Raw genomic sequence first — 24,717 nt, forward strand, 5'->3', positions numbered from 1 at the left:
GGAAAATGGTCTGTGGTCATATAGGGTTATCCTTTCCAGTGTATGTAGAAGGGTTGACAGTAATAAGTACCAGACAGTTGTGTTATAGCATGTTTAAAGTTTACTTTGCTTTGTTATATTTTCCAACCTTAGTTATAACACTGTAAATAAATCCTCTAATATCATAAGGATTATGAGTTGCTATTTGCATACCACATATGTGGTACACTAGCGGTGAAATATGCCAGTGGCACTAATAATATATAGGAACTGCCTGGAAATAGTATTAAACTATATAATACCAATGCCAAAAACAAATTAGTAACATTCATGCTATTAAAATATGATTTTTTGAATTAAAGGAAAATTATAAGATTACTGATAAATGACAATAAAAGTGTAATATTATATTCGTTGTTACAGACGCTTCCTGATTTAATTAAGTTGTAGTATAGTCAACTGATTCATGAAATGCTTAACATTTTTTTATATATAGACCATTATAAAAGTTTGATACCTATGAATGCCACTCGCACTATAAGGGAGATAAACAGCAAGCATATTACTTTTAAGATGCATAACAGTTATTGCTATACAAAAGATATATTAAAATCTGAGATTTTCCTTTACAATTTAAACAAAGCCAAATAGTTAAGTATTAAATCTAGGTATAGTTGTGTTGCCTTAGTGTTTTATAAAATATTAAAAATAGACTGTATATAAGTAATATGTAAATACAAATACATGTATACTTAAAAGATATAAAAGATACTTTTCATTATAAAACTACCATGTGGCAGGGCTGGGGGAGGATGGTGAAATGCAGATCTAGAGGATCACTTGAATGGTTAGATCATTCAAGGATGAGATGTTTTTTCTCATGGAGGGGTTTGGTGGTTTATAATGTTTTCAGTTATCTTGTAATGTACTTTTATTGGGTGTCTATAATCTATTGTAATACTGTTGGAAGAAGAAAGAAGTCATTCTCCATGTACACACATCTACACATTGTTATGAGTATATGAATATGGATAAAAACAAAGCTAATATAAATCCAATTGCAAAATGTATATCTGTTAATGTAAATGGTTTAAAGAACGGCTGCAAAAGGGGAAGTCTTTACAGATATTTAAAGCTATGTGAAGCACAGCTAGTATTTTTACAGGAAACACGCTTTACACAGGAAGATATAAATAAAATAAACAAATTACACAGTACTAGTAAGTTCCACCTATAGTCAAAAGCGAAGGGGAGTAGCAATTTTGTGGAAAAACACTACTTTAATGCCTAAAATCATAAACATGTTTAATGACAACTCTGGAATGTTTTGTCTAGTGACAATATCGATCAATGAAATGGTATATACATTAGTGAATATTTATTGGATATCAGGACTAGGCGTTAGTGGCCAAACAACACTTAGAAGACATTGTACAATATGCCAAAGGCAATTTAATCGCAGCTGGAGATTTCAATTGCATTATAAAAGAAACTGACACAAATATTAAAACTACACGTAAGAGATCACCTTTAACAAAGTTATCTGAGTTTGTTGAAACTTTTAATATAGTTGACAAATGAGTATGCTATCCCAGATTCACTATTCTTTACACATTTTTCCCATAGACAATAATACATACTCTAGAATAGATAGTGTACATAACAAAAGATTTAACCACTAAATTAAATAAAGCCAAGACAATTTCATGTCCATTTTCGGACCATAACGTTTGAGATAGACTTGTGTTTTAAGAGAAGGATATCAGTAACAAGAATACCATCTTGCATAACAAATCTCAAAGATTTTAAGGGTTTTTATATTGGAGACGCAAGCATTCTTAGATATGAATCTTACAAAAGATGTATCTGAAATATATATATGGGATGCACTGAAGGCATACCTATATGGAAGAGCGGTGGGATGGTATAAAAATAAACAAAAACAGTGGAATAAGGAATTAATGGAATTAGTCAAAAGTGGATAATTTAAAGCTTGATATTCAAAATGGAAACACCAACTTAAAAGAACTGGAAGATACTAATAAAAAATACCCAGAGATGCTACACCACAAAACCATGATCATCTTAGAAAAAATTAAACTGTTACTATTCAATGAACCCTAAAAAACAATGAAGAGTAGCAAATAGGACTAAAAAGATGATTAAAACAAATCAAATCAAGGAAATACATAATATAGAAACCAAAAATAAAGTGTCTGATTTTTAGAAGGAATACTAGAAGCTTTTAGGCTATTCTTTCATAAACTTAATCAAAATGAAAAAATAGAAACATTCAGTATTGAAAGCTTTTCTTAAAAACAATGTTAAAGTTAGGTTATTAGATAAGCAAATAACAATGACAGAAATTAAAGCTGAAGTAAAATAAGCTAAAATTAAACAAAGCTCCAGGTATAGATAATATCACCCCAGAGATGTTTAAATTACTATCTAATGAGGCTTTGCTGTTGAATGTCTTTACATCAGTTAAAAATGGTAGACATCCCTCCTTCTTGGAAGTACACATTAATATCACCAATTCTGAAACAAAGTAAAGATCAAGTGAATGTTCATACAGACCCATTTCACTTCTTAATATAGATTATAAAATTTGTATGGCAATGCATGCTGCTCGAATAAAACATTTACTACCATTTTTGATAGAGGAGGATCAGACAGGTTTTATAAAAGATAGCAACACTTATGACAACATCAAAATAATTATTTCCCTTAATTGATTATATAAATGTCACAAAAAACAAAATGAATGTTATTAGTTTAGACATAAATAGCGCATTTGATTCCGTGAACTGGGATTATTTATGGTTAGTTTTAGAAGAATATGGCTTCTCAAACAACTTCACCTTGTTAATAAAATCATTATGAAAAACCATTGGCTTATATAAAACTGGGATCTTGTCTAAATCTATTAAAATAACAAAGGGCACAAAACAAGGCTGCCCTCTTTCTCCGTTATTGTTTGCGCTAGCCATTGAACCCTTAGCAAATAATATACGTATGGATAAAAATATTGAAGGAATACAATTAGACAACAGCTTAGAGCTTAAAATTCAACTTTTTGCTGATGATATTTTAATTACCTTAAAGAATAATAGCGCTTTTTAAAAGCATTATGGGACTCCATTCAAAACTTTCAAAACTTTGAGTCTTAAATTTAATGAGAACAAAACAAATGTATTGCTTATAAATACTAATAAAAAAGATCTAAATAAAAAATACCATAAATATATCCCCACTGATAATGCAATTAAATACTTGGGAATTATAATAACTAACGACCTAGATACTACAATTGAAACAAATTATAAAGAGACCTTAAATAATAAAAATCTAATACAAAGATGGAGTAAGTTATTTTTAATGGAAGAAAGGCTCTACATTATTAAAATGATCATATTTCCAAAAATTCTTTGTTATACAAGCTTGTTCTTTGCCACTAGCTAAATCGCACCTAAAACAATTAAATGATTTAATGGTAAGATTCCTTATCGTATCCAAAAAAACCAAGGGATAGCTATGAAATATCTAGATTGGGATATGGGTGGCATAGGTTTACCAGCCATGGAAGTATATTTGCATTCATCTGTTATTAAAACAATATCATTATGGCTAAATACAAAATATACATCAAAATGGAAGCTAGTTCATGAGAGAATCTGGTTAAAATCAGAATTTGTAGTAGCAAATGAGTATACCGATTTCATACCAAACAATTTTCTATGGCTGATGAAGGAATATATGATACACAAGTATAAAAATAGAAGTTCCAAATACATTACTTGTACATTAAAAATTTTCCAAACTCTTAATAGCAATCCTAATATTAAAGCATGGCCATTTTTATTATATCCAGTAGCGTACACACAAGGTAATATAATAACATTTGATATAGAAGTAGTCAACATGCTTAAAAAAAAAAGGGATTAATATATTGGCATCAATTGTTAAACTCTGGAAAACTTCTGACAATAGACCAAATTAAACGGAAATTAAATATGGAAAATAGTTCATGGCTACATGTAGTAGAATTAAGACGTTATATATTAAGCAAACAAACAATGCAACCATCAGTAAGACAGAATGTTTCTAATCTTATAGAACATATATTACTAATGAATCAACCCATTACTGGAAAGGGATACTTATCTATTTATAAAACAAAAAAATAAAAACTTATGACAAAATATGGAATTATTATAGATCAGTTAATGGACGTGCCAAATGAGACCAAAATTAATTCTTCTCTCTCCAAAGCAGACATCACTTTGATTACATTGGAGACTCTTTACATGGCAATTCATACACAGATCTTACGTAACCCCTCATAAAATGGAACTTATGTTTAAGAAAAATATTGGTTGCTGGAGATGTGATTTATCAATAAAAGCAGACTGGCAGAATATGTTCTATGAATGCCATTTGATTAAACCATATTAGGATAAAATAAATTATTTTCTGCAAATGGTATTCCGTGACAAATTCCAGATTTCCAAATCTATTTTGTTTAATGTACCTGTACCGGACTGTGTACCAAGAACAAAATATGTAATCTTGTGGCTTCTCCTAGCCATTGCAAAGAAGAACATTACATCAAACTGGTAATCCAAAGCTTCTCCAACTTTTAAGCGATTCATGAATATGGTGTCAGCAGTATCGCAATTGGAAATTAACACTATTAAAGGAAGAACTGAAAACTACATTATATATAGCATGGCAAAAAGTAACTGAAATACTGGAGAGTAATGACTGTAGCAGATTATAATCAGGAAACAATTGTATAGAAAGTCGGCTATATGCCAACAATAGACACCCTTGTAAATACTTTAAAAAAAAATGTGGAACGCCAAAGGTTGACCTCTTTGCCTCCCACACCAACCATCAGCTCAGCAAATTCTGCACCAGGGAGCATCACTACATGGCTTAGGAAGTGGATGCCCTGCCCTTCCCCGGGTCAATCTATCGGCCTATGCCTTTCCTCCCCCACCTTTCATCCCCTGGGTACTGCTCAAAATAAGGGAGGATAAACCAAGGACCGTTCTTATAGCTCCAGACTGGTCCCGACAGCACTGGTACCCCTTGCTGCGCAGCCTGTCCCCGCTGCCTCCATGGCATCTTCCTCAGATTCCAAACCTCTTAACCCAGATGGAAGGGCAATCATGCACCCCCAATTGCCGACACTCAATTTGGCAGCTTGGCTTATTCCCTAACCCTAGACCAATCTGCCATCCTCTGTAAACCTGTCACGGGTGATGTTCATCGTGTTACACTGCTGCAGTCATCACACTTGGGTTATCCTGCTGTCAGGCGGTCCCGCAGTCGGCCAGAGTTCCAAAGTCTTGGCCCGGCGTCGGTTGCTGTCACTTCTTCTCTGATGTCAGCGCGCCAGGGGTATATAAGACGCATCAGACGCCATTTTCTCCAGTCTTTCTTGCCGCGCGGTGCCAGAAGCAGAAGCAGTTCGCAAGTGCTGGTCCTACTCCTGAGATTTTCCAATCAAATTTCAGACACAGAAGTCTTCAATAATGCTAAGTACCCCGTTGGGGAACCTTTTCTTGCCTCAGTCCGATGTCAGAAAAAGTTAACAATTGCATTTCTTGTGGGAAGCAAATACCTCATAAGGACTTTCATTCCTATTGTGTTCCTTGCCTAGGCCCAGACCACGACGTCACAGGTTGTCGGTTTTGCGCTAGGTTTAATAAACTAAAACATCGGTTTGATTTCGCCCGACATTATTTTGGTAGGAAATTTAATTATACCATGCCGTCGGAGCTACCGACGACCGGAATGCATAAAAAAACGCAAGGATAAGGACAGGCAGCAGAGACCCAAACCAGACTCAGAGTCCTCTGCTGGGACTGTCGCCGGTTCTCCGGTTTTCTGTGAGGCGCCTACGCAGCCCCTGAAAGACTGCTGATTTAGAACCTCAGGCAGCTTCCGATTCCCAAGCGGAGACTACTAGGCCTCCACTACCTTCATCTTTTGCCCCTTCAGAGGGTGTCTTCAGACTGACTACACTCACCATTAAATCCTATGCAAAGCTGAAAACTCCTATAAAAGCAAGAAAGACTGTACAGCAGTCTCCAGTACAAGGCCCCATGCCTAAGAAACAAATGCTTAAGATGGCTGAAGATTTAATTACCCTAATCAGGGGTTCCCATCCCCCTCCTGATAAAAGGCCAAGACAGGAGGAAGATTATGCTTCCTCTGATCAGGTCTCAATTTCCTCAGATTCTTCAGAGGAACAGGAATACTCTTTTCCCCCTTATGAAGATTCTGATGCTGAAGAGTCTATTCCCTCAGCATCTCCTCCAGAAGACTACTCTTTTTGGGGAAACTTTAACTTTACATACCATGAGGGAACATTTCCACTGGGAAGGCCAGGATTACTCTGATTCTAAGAGAAGGCTCCGAGAGTTCCTTTTACTACCCCAGCACAGACCACTGGCTATTCCACCCGTGTTGGACATTGTGGATGATGTTTATTTAAAATCTTAGCCTTAACCCAGACTCCCTACCGCCTGCACCAGCCAAACCAGACAGATACTACAGAGTCCCTGACTCGCACAAATTCCTATATAAAAGCCCTGTTGCTGACCCAGAAACCATTTCCCAGGGTCCCAAAGGGGTTAAGGCCTCTTGCTAAAAATCCTGTACCCTCTGAAAGGGATTTCAGAGCACTAGACAGATGGGGAAAGAAAGTATATACCTCAGCTACTCTAGCCATGAGGGCCTTAAATTGCCAGTTTCACATGCTGAAATATCAGTAATACCCGATGTCTCAATTAAAACAAAAAATGATCACACATTCAGAACAGCCTGATTTCAAAGAAATGCAAGATCTATTGCATGCAGCTGAACATGTGGGAAAACCTACTTTGCAATGTGGATTTGATTCATTGGCTGCTTCCTGTAGAGCAGCAGTGACTGGGTCTGTCATACGTAGACTTGCTTGGTTAAAAGAACAAAAACTCTACCTGATCATGTTAAAGCAAAGTTATTGGATGCACCTTTACAGCAGGATGTTTTATTTGGTGTAAAGGCAGAAGAGGTTTTGAAGAAAATGGAGGATAAGGCAAAATCTATGCAGACAGTCAAGGATTTTTTACAGGTTCATCCCCCTCGTTTCAGCAGAAATTGGCCAACAAAAAACTGGTCCTTTCCAGTTTCTGACATACCACAGAGGGGCAAATACAGACGTCCAAGGGGCAGAGGTCAGTCACAAGGCCCCTACAAGTCTCGACAATGGGGTACCACAACCCAGAAAGGAGAAGATAGGTCCCAAGCTATCAGAAGACAAACACAATGACTTAACCCTCAGACTGCAAAGCAAAACTCTCTTGGCAGCTCCCTTGGGAGGAAAATTAGCACTTTTTGCAGATAACTGACACATCATCACAAAAGACAAATGAGTCCTAAGTAGTCTCACAAGGATACAGATTCCATTTTCACACTTTACCAAGGATAAAAGGAATGCCAAACCTGCCACCAAATCAATGGGCAGTGGCTCAAAAACAAATTACAGCTCTCATGGACATGAGAGCCATTCAACAGGTGCCTACACAGGAGCAAGGACAAGGATTTTACTCAAGACTTTCTAGTCCCCAGAAAGGACAAAGCCTGGAGACCCATTCTGGACCTCTCAATTCTAAACACTTATTTGCAAGTGCCAAAATTCAAGATGCTAAACACTACAGCAACTTCTTCCCATGCTGGACAAGAAGGCTTGGCTAGTAACGTTGGATCTCAAGGAGGCATACCTGCATGTCCCTATCAGACAAAATTGCAGAAGATGCCTCCGCTTTATTGCAGGTTCAACTCATCAATTCTCTGCACTGCCCTTTGGCTTATCTACTGCGCCCAGGGTCTTCACAAAAGGCCTGGCACCAGTAATTGCATACTGCAGACAGAGGAATTCAAATTTATCCATACCTGGAAGACTGCCTTATTCAAGCAGACAGCAAGGACATTTAAAGCGTCTGGCATTTGTCAAACACCTATTAAGTTGCCTAGGGTACACAGTAAACGAAAAATCAAAACTAGTGCCCTCACAACACATAATATTCCTGGGTGCCAACTTAAATACAACGGCCCAGATGGCTTAGCTCACGCCAGACAAGCAGGAACAACTGACTCAATACTTCAAAATGATGGCAACAAAGACCCAACTCCCTGCAAGAAAAATTCTGCAGGCCTTGGGATTCATGGCATCTTGTATACTACTAATACCATTTGCAAAACTGCATATGAGGAAATTACAATGGTACCTGAAAAGCGTATGGACTCAACACAGCCACAGCTTGGAGGCAATACCACTCATTCCCTGTCTTCAACAGGAGTTTCTGTGGTGGGCTCAGGCATGTCACCTCAACAAGGGTCAGCCTTTTACTTTACCCACAGCCAGGCAGACTAACAGATGCATCAGATTATGCCTGGGGAGCACACATGGCAGGACAGCGCATTCAGGGCAAATGGTCTGCAGCTCAAAGAAATCTGCATATCAATCAAAAAGAACTGCTAGCTGTACAAAATGCCCTAACAGCTTTCAAGGACCTCCTACAACCAGGACAACTCCTAATAAAGACAGACAACACCACGGTAATGTGGTACATAAGCAAGGGGGCACTCACTCCAACCCCCTATGCAGGCAAGCAATGACCTTGTGGAACACAGCACTGACCTACCAAGTTCAACTACAAGCACAATTCCTGCCAGGAAAGAAACACATTGGCAGACTAAGCAGAAACATCATGGATCCTCACGAGTGGCAACTAGATCCACAAGTATTTGCAATGATAACCCAAAAATGGGGGCGCCCAGACATAGATCTTTTTGCCAACCCCCAAAACTGCCAACTTCGGAAATTTTGCACAAGGACATACCACCCACTAGCTTGGAAAGTGGACGCCCTCTCATTCAGTTGGAAAACATTCAGCGTATGCCTTTCCTCCACTGCCTCTTCTAGCAAAGGTGCTGCTGAAAGCCAGATTAGAGAGGCCACAAATGATACTCATTGCTCCAGACTGGCCATGCCAACACTGGTACCCAATACTAAGGAACATGGCTCAAGGCCCACCATGGATTTTGCCTCAAATTCCTCACCTGCTCACTCAGCAAAACAATCAGTTTCTACACTGCCAGCTCAAAACTTTAAATCTGGCTGCATGCCAAATTACCTAAGCAACCAGTCAACACTTCTCTCTAAAGATGTTATGGATGTCATTCTGGAGGTCAGGAGGCCCAGCACCAGGAAAACCTATTCAGACAAATGGAAAAGATTTTGTGCCTGGAACCAGGCTAAAGGCCAAAATCCTCTTGTTCCAAATATTCCTCAGATTTTACTATATTTGACTGAGATGTTGCACAAAGGACTTTCTTTTTCATATATTAAGATCCATGCCTCAGCGATTTCAGCTCACTTACAACACAGATCCTCCTATATTTTCACAACCACTGCTAAGACAGTACCTCAGAGGGGCTAAGAACATAAGACCACCCCGGAGAGCACCAACACCAACTTGGGATCTCAACTTTGTCCTGAAAAAGCTTACACTGCCGTCTTTTGAACCAGCTTTTACAGCTGCTTTACAGTTCTTATGGAAAACTGCCCTGCTGCTAGCAATAACTTCAGCACGAAGAGTCTCAGAGCTACAGGCCCTAATGTCAGTGGAGCCTTTCACCATTTTTCATCAAGACAGGGTCGCCCTACGAACTAACCCTTCCTTTATGCCAAAGATGGTATCCAGTATGGCCTTAAACCAAACCATTCATTTGCCCACCTTTGTTCTGGGGATTTGGGAAAAAGGAGAAAGGCTCCTGCATTCTTTGGACATTCACAGGCAATTACGTTACTACTTGGATAAAACTAAGGCTTTCAGAAAATCTGACCAGCTCTTTGTATCCTATGCTGTAGGCTCACAAGGAAAAGCCATCTCAAAACAGACCATTTCAAAATGGATAGGACATTGTATCCATTTCTGCTACACACATCATGGGGAAACCTGTACCTGCTAACATTAGGCCACATTCCACCAGGGCTACAGCTACATCAGCAGCCTTTCTCAGAGGGGTACCAACCAAGGATATTTTGGAAGCTGCTAGTTGGAGTTCAGTGCACACCTTCACCAAGCACTATCACCTACCTCTATACTCTAAAACCAGAGCTGGCTTTGCCACTGCAGTTCTGCAGGGCCTACTAGCTTCTCCAAACCCTGTTTAGTTCCACCGCCCATCCTTAGCTTTGGGATTCAACCCAAGTGTGATGACTGCAGCAGTGTAACACGATGAACATAGTACAGTTTTGTACCTACCATAAATGTAGATGTTGGTATTCACACTGCTGCAGTCCAGGTTACCCTCCCTCCATCCCCTCTGACCTAGCTGAACTTTTCTATACCTTTCTATCTTGAACAACCTCTGTGGTGTATTTGCTTGTAAGTAAAGTTATTTCCTTTACATGTTTCATTAGCAATATGTATTGCCTACCTACTTGGGGGCACCTGACATCAGGGGCAAGAAAAACTAAAGAAAATGGCATTGGATGCCTCTTGTATACCCCTGGCGTGCTGAAGTTAGGGAAGAAGCAACAGCAACCGACGCCGGACCAAGACTTTGGAACTCTGGCCGACTGCGGGACCGCCTGACTGCAGGATAACCCAAGTGTGATGACTGCAGGAGTGTGAACACTCCATCATCTACATTTATGGTAAGTACAAAACTGTACTTTATCCATGATGCCAGACGCCCTAGCACCAGAAAGTCTTATGCAGATAAATGGAAAAGGTTCTTCATGTGGATCCAGGCTAAGGGGGACAATACGGCACAGCCCTCCATCCCTCTCATCCTGGATTACTTAGCTGACCTACTACACAGTGGTCTTTCTCCCCTCTCAAAATTCATGCCTCTGCTATTTCTGCTCATTTTCCCACTGAGCAGCCTCTTTTCTCGCACCCTTTGATTAAACAGTTCCGCAGAGGGGCTAGCAACTTGAGACCCCACAGAAGGGCACCAACACAAGCCTGGGATCTTAACTTTGTCTTGGAAAATCTCACCCTGCCTCCTTTCGAACCAGCTTCTTCTGCAGAGCTAAAATTTCTCTCCTGGAAGACGGCCTTCCTTCTGGCCATCACTTCAGCTAGAAGAATCTCTGAGCTGCAAGCACTCATGGGTGTGGGAACCCTTCATCTTCCATGCAGAGAGGGTATCCCTCAGAACTAACCCATCCTTTATGCCCAAGGTGGTGTCCAGTGTGGCTGTCAACCAATCCAATCATCTTCCCACCTTCTTTCCTAATCCCCAAAACAAGGGGGAAAAGGATTCTGCACTCTCTAGATGTGCACAGATAGCTCAGATACTCTCTGGACAGGACTAAACCCTTCAGAAAGTCTGATCATATGCTTTGCTACAGGGGCAGAAGGCAAAGCCATCTCTAAGCAAGCCATCTGTATCTATGTATTGGCATCATCCTCCCAGTTAACCAGACATTCAATCAAATGCAGCTATGATGCTGTTGAAGCTTCTGTCAGAGGTGCACCTTCAGCTTCTGTTCTTAGGAGTCATTCCTGGCTAAATCTCTAGGTCTTCCCTGATTATATCAAGGCAAAATTAATTTATTCTCCCTTGGACAATTCTGCCCTTTTTGGCAAAGCAGCTGCAGAACTTTTTAAAACTCTAAAGGAAAAAGGTAAGGATCTCCAGGATTTAAAACACTTGCGGGTTTCCCCAGTTCCTAAATTTCATAGGAAATTCTCTGCCAAGACTCCCTTTGTCAGGAAACCTGCTTGTTCACCCTCTTCTCTTGGAATTAGGCCACACAAGTTTTCCAGTAGGCCCCCTCAGTCTAAGCCTGTAGCTTCTGCTCCTTCTCCCCAGCAACTTTTTCAGCCCAGACAAGGCTCTATGACTCTGATTCATCTTCCATGTCATACTGTATCTCCACTTTTTTTTCTATCCGTTTCAGCTTGGAACGAAGTCACTCAGGATTCGTGGCTGATTTCTATTATGCAAAATGGATACTTTGACTTAGAAGCCCCCCCTCCCCCTTTCAGGGGATTCCTCAGCCACCTATTAGTCAACTGCATGTTTCCTCAGTTACTTGCTTCCCTTTCCAACTAGGGCACCATTCACCCTTTCCTTCCAGGCCAGCAAGGAAAGGGGTTTTACTCCAGAATGTTTCTGGTTCCAAGAAAGGATGGTCATCTTTGAATACCTTCCTGGTGGTGCCTTCTTTCAGGATGCTCTCCCTGCCCTTGTACAAACTCAGGCTTGCCTATCTGCATATCCCTATTCACCCTTCGTTCAGGAAATTCTTGTATTTCTTTGTGGATTCTTTGCACTTTGTTTTCTGCCTTGCCTTTTGTTTTTTTTTTCCCACTGCTCCAATGTTTACAAAGTGTCTGGCCCCAGCCATTGCCTTTTTGATTGAATGGCCTTCAAGTTTTACCCTTACTTGGCTGACCTGCTCTTTCTGGCCAACAGTCCAGACCTCCAACACCTGGACCTAGCTATCCCCTTTCTGCAGGGATTAGGATTCACAAAAAAATTCAAGAAATAGTCTGACCCAAAGTCAGGATCTCGTTTTCCTGGGCTGCATGTTCAGGACAGATTTGATGGTGTTTCTGCTTTCAGAAAAGGCTTCTTAAATCATAGCATTCATAGTCTCTCCTGCCCCTTTCCTCCATAATGGACAGGGAGTTTGATACTGCTGGGATTCGTGGCCTCTACAATCTCAGTGTTGCCCTTTGCCAAACTGTACATGAGGAAGTTAGTGTTTTTGAAGACTGGTTAGTCCCAGCATGCTCATCCCTTGGAGGTATTTATTCCTCTTCTCCTTTGCTTGAAATTAGAGTTGGGTTGGTGGATGCAGCAACTTGGTCAGAATCCTGACATACCACTTCAGATATCTCAGCCAGCCCAGCAACTTTTCACAGATGCCTCAGATTTGGGCTGGGGGGCAACCATTGCTGTCAGAAAGGTACAGGGTCTTTGGTCCCCCTCTCAAAAAAGGGAGCACATCAACATCAGGGAAATAAGGGCACTGATTTTTAGCCTTGCAGACCTTTCATCTAGTGTTTCTGCCAGGATTCTGACACAGTACTACAGTCCTTTGGTACATAAGCAGGAGGGCGCAAAATCTTATCTTTGTCACTTATCCATAAAAGCACTGGAATTGGCCATTCTGTACAGTGTCACTGCATGCAGTGCACCTTCCTTCTGCTCGGAACTCTGGCAGACGCATTAAGTAGGTCCATGACACAATACCACAAGTGGATGCTTCATAGGAAAATGTTCCTGGATCTAGTTTACTGGTGGGATACTTCAGAAATGGACCATCTGATATTGTTAATCCTCGTTCATTCCTTACGTATGGGTATCGGTTCCGAGCTCTGAACCGAAACAGCCATTTTCCAAGCTCACGTTAGCTTAAAACCCGAGCTAAACTCTTACCCACAATTCCCCTGTCCCTGCTACCTCAGATTTCGGTTGCCATCCAGTTGTCAAGCTACTCCTCTTGAGCCAAGTACAGTCAATTGTTTAATTGCTTTACAAATTACTTTTCTGTCAGAAAAGTTGATATTTTGTCTCTTGCCCTATCGCATCTAGCATTCATAATTTCCTCAGGTTTTTTCTGTCCTTTACTTCCCCTTTTTACCGCGAGGTAATTTCTCTTTACCATCGTTGGTAATCCCTTTGCTCTTCTTTTTCATACCTTCGGGTACTCTCTTGTACCATTGTTGGTATTTTTCTATTTGTTAATATGGCAGATAAAAAGGGTAGTCCGGGGTTTAAGCGGTGTTCTGATTGTGGACACAAACTGCCTACTTCTGATGCACACTCTTTGTGTTTATTGTTTGGGAGCTTTTTGTGTTTGGGAGCTTCCCATTTATCTGTTGAACCTCCTTGTACTATATATGTGAAAACTTTTCTAATAGAACTTTGTTAGAAAGGAAAAATAAGCTGATACTGAAGGGACTTCTAAAATCTCCCTTTTCAGAGGCTATTTCTGGGGCAGAGGTCTCAACCCCTCCTAGAGCCCATAACAAAATGGATGTTTCTACTAAGGCTAAATCCTTGCCTTTGTCCCTGGCTGGGGACTCTCACCAACCAAAATCTAAAAAGGCTAAAATTTCGGCTCTGGAGCTCTGTCAGCCCCAGTGCCTTTGGTGCCTAGACCTTCAGCACCGAGGTCTTCGGCTCCATTAGTGATTTCTGCTCCGTCCTCTCTTGCAGCCTTCTACATATCGGCACCGAGGGACTCCTCGGTTCGGACCTTTACCACTGTATCGGCACAGACCTTGACCGCATCAGCTCGGAGATCTTCCTCGGAACCGAGGCCTTTATTACTGACTCTAGTTTTGTCCGTTCCAGTTTCGGCACAGACGACCACTTCGGCACCGATCCCTGCATCGGTGCAGACAATGACATCGGCACCGATGACTTCAGTGCAGATGGCAGTTCAGTCTTTCTCGGCACCGTTGTCCTCTGTGCGACCAGATGAGATGGGCACAGAGTCTGCTGCTTTTGTGGACAGGCCTGTTTCTCCCTCAGTCTCTGAGGTCCACTGGAAGTCTTTCTGAACATGATGTGCTGCGTCTTGTGGAGCAGGCATTCTTGGCCAAAGATATTCCACCCCCCCCCCAGTAACTATCCTTCCTTGGGAGGTGATCACCCATCTCCAAAGACACCTTATTCTCCTCCTTCATTGCCTTTGAAGTCCATGGATATAGTACAGTCTTCCCCTTCTGCAGTTCCCTTTATGGATCTCACTAAGGAATCGCAGTTGCCTTCGTGGCAGGAAAGTTTTGCTACGACCCAGGATGTCAGCTGTGATGCGCATAGCTTGCTGCTCCACAGCCATTCAGGGACTCCGAGTTGGCAGGCTGAGCCACTTAGGGGAGGAGTGCCCCCTGTCCTTGACATACACTCCTCTCCGGGTGGACCAGCCTTCCAGCTGATGGAGAAGGCTTTCGCTGCTGCTGACTATACCGGACTGTGTCTATACTCCCACCCTCCTCTGGTACACTGGTTTCACAAGTCGCTCCTGGCGGACACCGGGTGCAAGGGCCTCGGGACATATTTCCTCAGGAATCCCCTTTTCAGTTGTCTTCCCCAGCTTCTCCCGCTAAGGAGGTCCACCGGAAAAGTTTGTGTAAGAGGAAGCACATGGACTCCACAGAGGAGTCTTCTCACTGAAGACACAGATTTCAATGAGGGGGAAGGATCCCCTCGGTCACCCTCTGAAGTATCCTTTGGTGATATCCTTGAAATTCTGAAACAGAGAGGTGACTGGCAGCCCTCTAATCCGACCCCTAAGAAATCTGTGTTCCTGCAGGCTTTTTGTGCCCGGCCCCCTGGCTTACTCCACCTGCCTATGAACTTGTCAAGTTCATCGTGCAGCATGCTTGGAAGGCCCCTGATACCCACTAGTCCAAAGGTTTTCCTGTAGATGCTTTGGTGGCAACAACAAAAAAGGATCTGGCAGAAGAAGAAAGCCAGACTGTCCATCTGCCTAACAGAGTCCCGGGCCCTGGACAGAATTGGGAAGCACACTTTTGCTTCAGCGACCTTTGCTATCAGGTCCCTGATTATATGGCACATTGTACCAGACTTCAAAGGGATCTGGTTTCTGAGCTGTCTGAAACCTTGGCTGGTGCAGTGTCTGAGCTGACCACCATTGAGTCTATATCTAACTCCTCTATGCGATTAATGTCTTCCACATCAGAAGGAGCAGCTAGAGCGGCGGGTTCAGCTGCGGTCTTGAGACGACACGCCTGGATGTGCTTGTGCAACTTCGCGGAACCTTTTAAATCTTCCTTTCTTAACTCCCCCATTGAGCAGTCCTCGTTGTTTGGGCCCAAAGTTAAAAAGAGATGCTAGCTGTTCAAAATTTCCTGACAGCCTTCAAGGACCTACTTCATCTGGGACAACTACTGATAAAGCCAGACAACACCACGGTCATGTGGTACATAAACAAGCAGGGGGGGCACTCATTCTTATCCCCTGTGCAGACTAGCCATAGCTTTATGGGACACAGCATTGACTTACCAAGTTCATCTGCAGGCACAATTCCTGCTAGGAAAGGAAAATACTCTGGCAGACGAACTAAGCAGAAACCTCATGGATCCCCATGAGTGGCACCTGGATCCACAAGTCTTCAGCATAACAAAGAAATGGGGACACCCAAGACATTGATCTATTTGCCTCCCCTCAAAACAATCGACTAAAAAGATTCTGCACAATGACTTATCACAGACAAGCTTGGAAAGTGGACGCCTTATCTTTCAACTGGACAAACATATCCGTATATGCCTTTCCTCCACTGCCTCTCCTCCCCAAGGTACTCCTAAAGGTCAGGCAGGAGAAACCAAAAATGATTCTGATTGCCCCAGACTGGCCACACCAGTACTGGCATCCGATCTTAAGGAACTTGGCCCAGTGCCCAGCCTGGACCTTACCTCAGACACCTCATCTACTGTCCCAGGAAAACAATCATTCTGCACAGCCAATCCAGGACCCTAAACCTGGCAGCATGGCGGATAATGTAGCTATACAAACCACACCTCTCAGTAAAGCTGTGATGGATGTCATTTTGGAAGCCAGAAGGCCTAGTACTAGGAAATCCTATGCTGGGAAATGGAAAAGATTTTGCGCTTGGAACCAAGCTCAAGGAACCAGTACAGCTGTCCCAAATATTCCTCAGATTTTGCAATACTTAACTGAGATGCTGGACAAAGGCCTATCTTTTTCATCAATTAAAATCCATGCTTCTGCCATTTCAGCTCATTACAGTACAGAGCTACCACTCTTCTCATCCTTTATTAAGGCAGTACCTCAGAGGAGCCAAAAACTTAAGGCCTCCAAGGAGAGCGCCAATACCTGCATGGGACTTCAATTATATCTTGGAAAAGCTCACCTTACCTCCTTTTGAGCCAGCTGCTACTGCGGGTATAAAGTTCTTATCTTGGAAAACAGCTCTGCTCCTAGCAGTAACTTCTGCAAGACTAGTTTCAGAGCTACAGGCTCTCATGACTGTGGAACCCTTTATCATTTTTTATCCAGACAGGGTCTCTCTGAGAACAAAACCCTACATTTATGCCTAAGGTGGTATCCAGTGTAGCCCTTAACCAAACAATTCATTTGCCAACTTTTTATCCAAATCCACAGAACAAGGGGGAAAAAAGTCTGTATTCTTTGGACGTACACAAACAACTTAGATTCTACTTGGACAAAACTAAAGTTTTCAGAAAGAACAATTAGTAGTGGCATATGCCACAGCATCACAAGGAAAGGCTATCTCCAAGCAGACTATTTCAAAGTGGATAGGTCACTGCATTCGTTTCTGCTACTCACAGCATGGCAAACCAGTGCCTAAGGGTATTAGGCCACATTCAACCAGAGCTGCAGCCACTTCTGCAGCCTTTTTCAGGGGAGTACCAACCAAAGACATTTTAGAGGCTGCTACTTGGAGTTCAGTGCATACCTTTACAAAACATTACAATCTGCCTCTTTACTCTAAATCCAGGGTAGGCTTTGCCACTGCAGTTCTGCAAGGCCTCATAGCCGCTCCTAATGCTGTTTAGCTCCAGCCCCCCAACCATAACTTTGGGACTCAACCCAAATGTAATGACTGCAACAGTGAAACACTAAACATAGTACAGTTGTGTATACTTACCATAAATGTAGATGTTCGAGTGTATTCACTGTTGCAGTCCAGGTTACCCACCATCCCCCTTATTTTTGCTGGAACTTATCTTTACTTCTCTAATCTATACAACCTAGGTGGTGTATTTGCTTATAGATGAAGGTAAAGCTTATTTTGGTGCATGTATGTTTTATTTACATATTTTTAGCCTACCCTTTTGGGGGCACCTGACATCTGGGGCAAGAAAAACTGAATAAAATGGCATCTGCTGCATCTTTTATACCCCTGGCGACCCGACGTCAGGGAAGAGGCGACAGCAACCGACGCAGGATCCAAGACTTTGGAACTCAGGCCGACTGAGGGCAACCTGCCAGCAGGATAACCCAAATGTAATGACTGCAACATTGAATACACTCTAACATCTACATTTATGGTAAGTGTACACAACTGTATTTTCTACATCTCAGGCCCCCTAGGAGGCCAGTTCCACTGGCCTGGGACCAGAATGTGTTAGAGAAGCTCACTGTTGCCTTGTTTGAGCCAGCAGCTACAGACCGTCTAAAGTACTGTACTTTTGGAACCTGCTTTGGTGGTCCTGATATCAGCCAGGAGAGTGTCTGAGCTCCAGGCCCTCATGGTCACCCCCACCCTTTTTAATTTTCCACAGGGATAGGGTAATCCTATGGACTAACCCGTCCTTTATGCCTAAGGTGGTCAATGAGTTTTCCCTGAACCCATGCATCTATCTCCCCACCTTTTTTCCGCAACCCTGCAATGACAGTCCTGCGTTCCCTTGATGTTCAGACAACTAAGATTCTACCTAGACAAGACCAAATCCCATAGGAGATCAGAGCAACTGTCTCTTTTCACCCAGGGCTCTGGGTAAAGCTGTGACAAAGCAGACTTTCTACCTGGATTTCCAAAGCCATCTCATTTTGTTGTTCCTACCATGGCAAACAGCTGGACTGTAACATAAAAGCCCATTCCACTAGGGCCATGGCCTCCTCTAGGGTGTTTTTCAAAGGGCTGGACACTGCTTTTATCCTAGAAGCAGCTACCTGGACATCTGTCCATACCTTTACCAAACCGTATTAACTGGACCACATCTCCAAATGTAGAGCAGATTTTGCTAGGAAAGTCCTGCATGGATTTTTGGAAAATAGTTCCAAACCACCCTCATCATCTTCCCTTTGAGCTATGGCACTCCCCCAAAGGTTATGAATACTGCAACATGAGAATAGAAAGACAGAGTAGTTGTGTAAAAATCTTACCATAACCATAGATGTTCTTTTCTTCTATGTTGCAGTATTCAGTCTATCCCACCTTCCTATCCCCTGAAAAAGAAAATAAAGCTTTGCTGAATGATTCATGACTTGTGCAGCTATCCTGGGATTGGGGCCCTACTGGGGCATTCAGTTCTGAGGAACGTATGTGCGGATGTTACTAATGGCCACTGTTGGACATCCCACATACCTTGCAGTGACTAAACCTTTTGTATACTGGCCAGACGTTCAGGTCGCTAGATGGCGGCTAACCCAAAAGTTATGAACACTGCAACATGGAAGAGAAGAACGCCAGTGGTTATGGTAAGATTTTACACAACTACTCTTCCACACCACACACTTGCATTGACACCTTGGGCCAATTTGTGTCCAGTCCACCTACTGCTTGTCTTTGGAATGTGGGAAGACACTGGAGCACCCGGAAGAAATTCAGCTGAGAATCGAACTGGAGAACTCTTGCTGTGAGGCAACACCGCTGTCCGCTGCTCCACTGTGCCACCTTGGCACGAGGAGGATATAAATCGACAAATGTTTTCTATGCCAGTACTGTGTACTGTCTCCTTCCTTAATTAACAGAGCTGTAAGAAGCAGTCCTCTATGTTCCATGTAGGACTGTTGTAACTTTTGGCTGACCCTAAAAACTCACCATCTCTATTTAGTGACAGTGTTAGTGTGGATGAGCTTTATGATGAAACAACTGTTTATTCCAGGTAATGTACTGTGTGCCCTTCTCACCAGTTTGACATTCAGTTTAAGACAATATTTCTGTGCTGTAGTACCAGTTATGCTAAGGAAGCTACTTTCACATTAAACTGATGGCATGTGTCAAACAATCTTTTAATAGGGAAGCTGTGCTCCTTTTCCCCCCAGTGCATTAATTATAGGAGTGCTTCTCACTTGTAGCTGTCGGTTAACTTTAGGACTTGCTCCTTTTAACATTTCTGAATATTTTTCTCCTCTATTAGGTGGTGACTTGGACTTGAGTGATGGCCTGGACTTCAATGATGGTAAATATGGAAAATATGGAAATACATTTCTTTTTACTAAATAGTGCACTTTTACGTATGAAATACCAGTGTAAATGCTGTATTGTCATACATCTGTGTTCTTTGCTTAAGGCATTTTTAGCTTCTGCTATAATCTGAATTTGTAGTAGCTAAATTAAGTACAGTAGAGAATTGTCTTTTGTAACATGTGAGAATGTCATGTGATACTAATATTGCTTAGCTTGTATTTTTAACAAATTTTACTTTGATTTTGCAAACCTGCTCATCCTGTAATCCTAGGAAGATAACTGGGAGTTGATTGCAGAGTAACATAATTAAATTACTTTGTTTTTTTGACAGTACCAATTACCCAGATCCTGTTTCCCTTATTGCATTATTATACAGCTGCCAATTCTTTTATTGTTGGATAGTTGGTAAAAGGCAGTATTGGCAAATGTACAGACTGAACTGTAGAACTGCATTGCATCACCAAGTATGTCATTGACTTCTGAAGGCTCATTAAGAAACATTGCAGGTGTTCTCACCCGGCCTGAATATCAAAAGTCTTGGATTCCTGCGTCTGGTGCTGTCTCTTTCCATAACGTCAGGTCATCAGGGGTATAAAACATGCAGCCGACGCCATTACAACAGTTTTTCTTGCCCCAGATGTTAGGTGCCCCAATAATGAGAAGCAATTATATGTTAGGTTACACCTCCAACAAAAAGCAAATACACCAGAAAGCTTAAATACACCAAACAAGAAGAAAGGTATAGCCAAGAGAAGTCGGGGGGGCTGGAGGGAGGGTAACCAGGACTGCAACAGTGAATACATTCGAAGATTTATGGTAAGTGTACACAACTGTACTATGTTCTTCATGTTTCACTGTTGCAGGCATTACATTTGGGCTGTTTCCCAAAGCTAAGGAAGGGAGGAGGAAGTTAGAGAGCATTAGAGCCAGCTATTTAGCCCTGCAATACTGCAGTGTCAAAACCAGCTCTGGATTTAGAAAAAAATAGGCATGTGGGTAATGCTTGGTGAAGGTATGTACAGAGCTCCAGATAGTAGTTTCTAGGACGTCCCTGGTAGAAACACCTCTGAGAAAGGCTATAGAGGTAGATGCAGCCCTGGTGGAATGTGAGCTTATCCCCTGTGGGGTAGGTTTTCCATGGTGCTTATAAGATGATGAAGGTACTGACAAATGTTCAGATTGAATGGGGTTATCTCCTTCCCCCTCCTTGAGGTAGGCAAGAGGAGGACTTTTTCCTCCCTTTCTGCTGCTATTTTTATGGGCATAATTTTCATCACCAGGTGAGGTGAACCTAATGCTGTAGTAGCTGATTTTCTGCTCCACTGACAGTTCTGTCATTGCTAACTTCCTGTTCCTGTGTAGATGCCTTCAGGGCAATTTTCTGAAAGGCAGCCTTTTCGGGAGGTTTGTTTTTTGTCATCCAGTCACTGAGGACAGTGCAATTGATACTGACTGCGTAGCACCTGTGTTGAGACTTTCTCTCGGCAGCAGTGCTGGTGTTTAGCATCTTGGTATTTGTGGTCTCTGTTCTGCATCATGACTCTTAACACGCTCCTTCAGCACTTGACCCCCTTTGTGTCAGTGTCTTCAGATTTTCAAACACTCTTGGTGCCAGACCACACAGCATTTACAGATGATACAGAAGTTGACACAGATCCACTTGGCATTGGAAGTCTTCTTAGAGGAGCCAACAGTGGAGTTGGAACTACCAAGTGACACTCAAAATTTGAAGCTTTAGCCACATCACCTTCACCCAAAAGATGAAAGGAGAATGGGGATCTGTCTTAGAAACTGGACATTATTTGGTTTTGTGGTATTTCTCCAATTCAAACAAAACCACCAAGTGGGCCCAGGAGTAGGAGACATTTAGACCGATTCAGATTTACAACCATAAAATAAACTCTGGTAGGCACCAGAAAAACTAGATCAACAAAATAAAAATAAGGCACCTCAGTGAAACCATACCATAAGCTCCATACCTGTAAGGTAATTACAGCAACAAGTCCAAAGCCCTTAAACATTAAAGCACCTACTCACTAACCCTCTGTTCTAGTGAGGCAGTTCTGCAGTAGACTTTACATTCTGTCCCTCCAGCTCTGTCTCCTAGTGCCAGACCGTATGGTTTCTTTGGTACAGTAGAGGGCAAGTCCAAATACCTGATATGGTAGAGAATATCCCAAGGAGGCTAGAGAAAAATCTTTGCCCTGCCAAGGAGTGGCAGCATTGGAGTAAGGTGCCTTTGGTTGACTCTGTTTTAGCTGCAGTCCTTGAAGAAAAGCTCTGAGGAAGAGACCAATCCACCCTAAGAGTCTTGGGCTCGAGTGCTTCAGGAAAAATGTTTTTTGGATCAGTCACTGTACTGCAAAATTCACAAGTTAGCTGACACATGGAGAGATTTCAGCATGATTGGGCAGACATCCGTAGAAACCCTGAAAGTCGTCATACTTTTGAAACTATGTAAGCTGATTTTCTAGATGTTGACTTGAGTACTGTCTTCTCATTCTCCATGCATCTCCCATGCAGTGCAGTGGTGTAGCCATCATACAACAGCTCCTGGTTTTCAGTATTCTTCATTTGCAGAAAACTAAGGTATTTACTAATGCCTCACTTTGTGGCTTCCTTATTGTTTGGGCCACGCATTAAAAAAGTCTGCTCAAGAGCAAATGAGAGAATACTGCTTGCCTCAGTTGGGATAGTTTTCCACTCAAAGGCAAACATTCTCTAGTATCCAAAAGAGCAGGAGTTGAGAAAACATCAGCAGCCACAGTCTGAGTAGCAGTGTTCTGATAGAAATCTGAGAGGATGCAGGTATCAAAAAGGGATATCACCCTGGATGAGCCACAGAGCCAGGGTTTTCTAGCTCCCATCTTGGGCAACTGTAGAATCCCTGAAGACATGCCTAGCTGTTCTCTCTGGAGGCGTTTGGGGGTTATCTTTGTGACGGAAGGAAATACTGCCAGCATAGCTATCTGGAATTTTGTAAATAATTTGTGAATATTGAAATGATTTGTATAAGATGCATGTGTTACAAATGTTTTAGAACTGTATGTCATGTGCATGTCAAAATGCACTGTACAGATGTTTGTGTTGAAAAGGTATAGGTTAGGTAGTCCAATCTCACCTTCATTTTTACATATGGGTTCGGAGCTGATCCTCTGCTCCGACTCGGCTGATTTTCAAGCTTGAAAACTTCTGGTTGGCTCGTGGCTAAGCGGGTATCCCATGGTGCACCAGTGCAATCCCCAAATCTTGTTTTCTGCATCGGCTAGTTCGGATGTCCTTCTCTTGGCTCTGGCTAATTCTTTTGCAATTTTTCATTAACTAGCAGTTTTTGCATATTTACTGGAAAGTGTGTGCATAATAGACTGCGGTGGTGGTGCTGCGGTAGCGTTGTCGCCTCAGTTAGATGTTGCCCGTTCGATTCTCAGAGCGTCTTCTGTGTGGCAATATGCATGAATGGGCATTCCTTCGTTGAAGGTTGTGCGTTAGGCCCGGCAAGCCAGCACGTAAAACTCTACTGCCAGTCATTAGCGGACTGGAGTTCCGCTGTGGTGACCCCTAATCGGGAAAAGCCGAAAGACACAAAAATAACTGGAAAGTGCGTGTGTGTCTTGTGTGACCTTAGTAGTATCCTGTGTACCAGTAGTTAGGCGCAGTTGCGCTTTATTGCCTAGTTTTAGTTTTGGCGGTTTTGCCGTTAATCAATAGGGGGCTCCTATTGATTAATTTACTGTTAATCTGTTATTGTTTACTGGTGGTCTTTGGCGGGGATCTGCTAAAGTCTTAATCACTATTACAGTTGCAATTTTTTTCCTGCTTTATTGAACGTGTGTGTGTGTGGTGTTGTATTGTATACTTGGTCTGTTTGACTTAGAAGACCCAGTTCTTTCACAGGGCTAGGCCCGTTTAACTTAGAGGACCTAGTCCTCATGTTACTACTTAATTGTAATTTTATTTGGAAAATTCCCTCTGTGACTGAATATCGGTCTGTCTTAGTTGAAAGAACTAGTTTCTCTTAGACCAGGCTAGGCCCATTTAACTTAGAGGACCTAGTCCTCATGTAATTCTTCTGCAGGGCTAGGCCCGTTTTAGTTTAGAGGACATAGTCCTCAGTTATTCTCTTTCGCTTTTCTCCTCTGGTTTGCTTGTGTGTTGCAATGTCTAAGGATAGCAAGGAGCACAAACTCTCGGGGTTCAAAAAATGTATGAAGTGCTCCCAGAAAATGTCTTTGACGGATGGCCACAGTAGCTGTCTACTGCTTGGGAGTCATCCATTTGCAGGAATCATGTTTGTTCTGTCATGCTTTCTCTCCTAGGGTGTTGCAGGAGAGAAAGAACAAATTGATACTCGGGGGGGGGGGGGGGGGGGGGGCTTCTGAAGCCAACCTTCGAGGAAGCCTTATCTGGTTCGTCGGCTTCTTCGTTTAAGTCTCCAAAGTCAAGATCTGACTCAAAATCAAAAGGTTCAAAAAGGCCTTCTCCGGCAATGGCTGGTGTTTCGGAAGCACCTTCCAAATTAACAGTCTGCCTCTTCGACTCTTTAGTCTTCGGAGCCGAAGGAGAGCACCATGGTTTGTCGGTCACAGGTGCTTCGGTGCCGACTGCTTGAACCTTGGGGTAATGCGTCGGTTGCTGTCCCTTCTTTTATGACGTCAGGGGGTATAAAATATGCAGCCGACACCATTACATCAGTCTTTCTTGCCGTGCGGTACCTGAAGCAGTTTGCAAGTGGCGGTCGTCCGACTCCTGAAATTTTCATTGAGTTTCAGAACGTTTGCGTCCGT

At 42.4% G+C, this 24,717-nt stretch overlaps 1 protein-coding gene across 4 annotated transcripts in view; it reads left to right on the forward strand.

The window, feature by feature from the left end:
- CD99 (CD99 molecule (Xg blood group)) overlaps positions 1–24,717 on the forward strand; it is an 809,645-nt gene that overhangs the window by 240,583 nt on the left and 544,345 nt on the right. For all 4 annotated transcript variants that reach the window (XM_044072520.1, XM_044072519.1, XM_044072522.1 and 1 more), the window contains one exon: positions 19,884–19,925. In XM_044072520.1, coding sequence (XP_043928455.1) covers positions 19,884–19,925 — 42 coding nt within the window. The remainder of the gene's footprint in view (positions 1–19,883; positions 19,926–24,717) is intronic.

Source organism: Protopterus annectens, chromosome 5.part0 (assembly GCF_019279795.1).
Source record: "Protopterus annectens isolate FY-2018-M chromosome 5.part0, PAN1.0, whole genome shotgun sequence".
Taxonomy (NCBI): Eukaryota; Metazoa; Chordata; order Ceratodontiformes; family Protopteridae; genus Protopterus; species Protopterus annectens.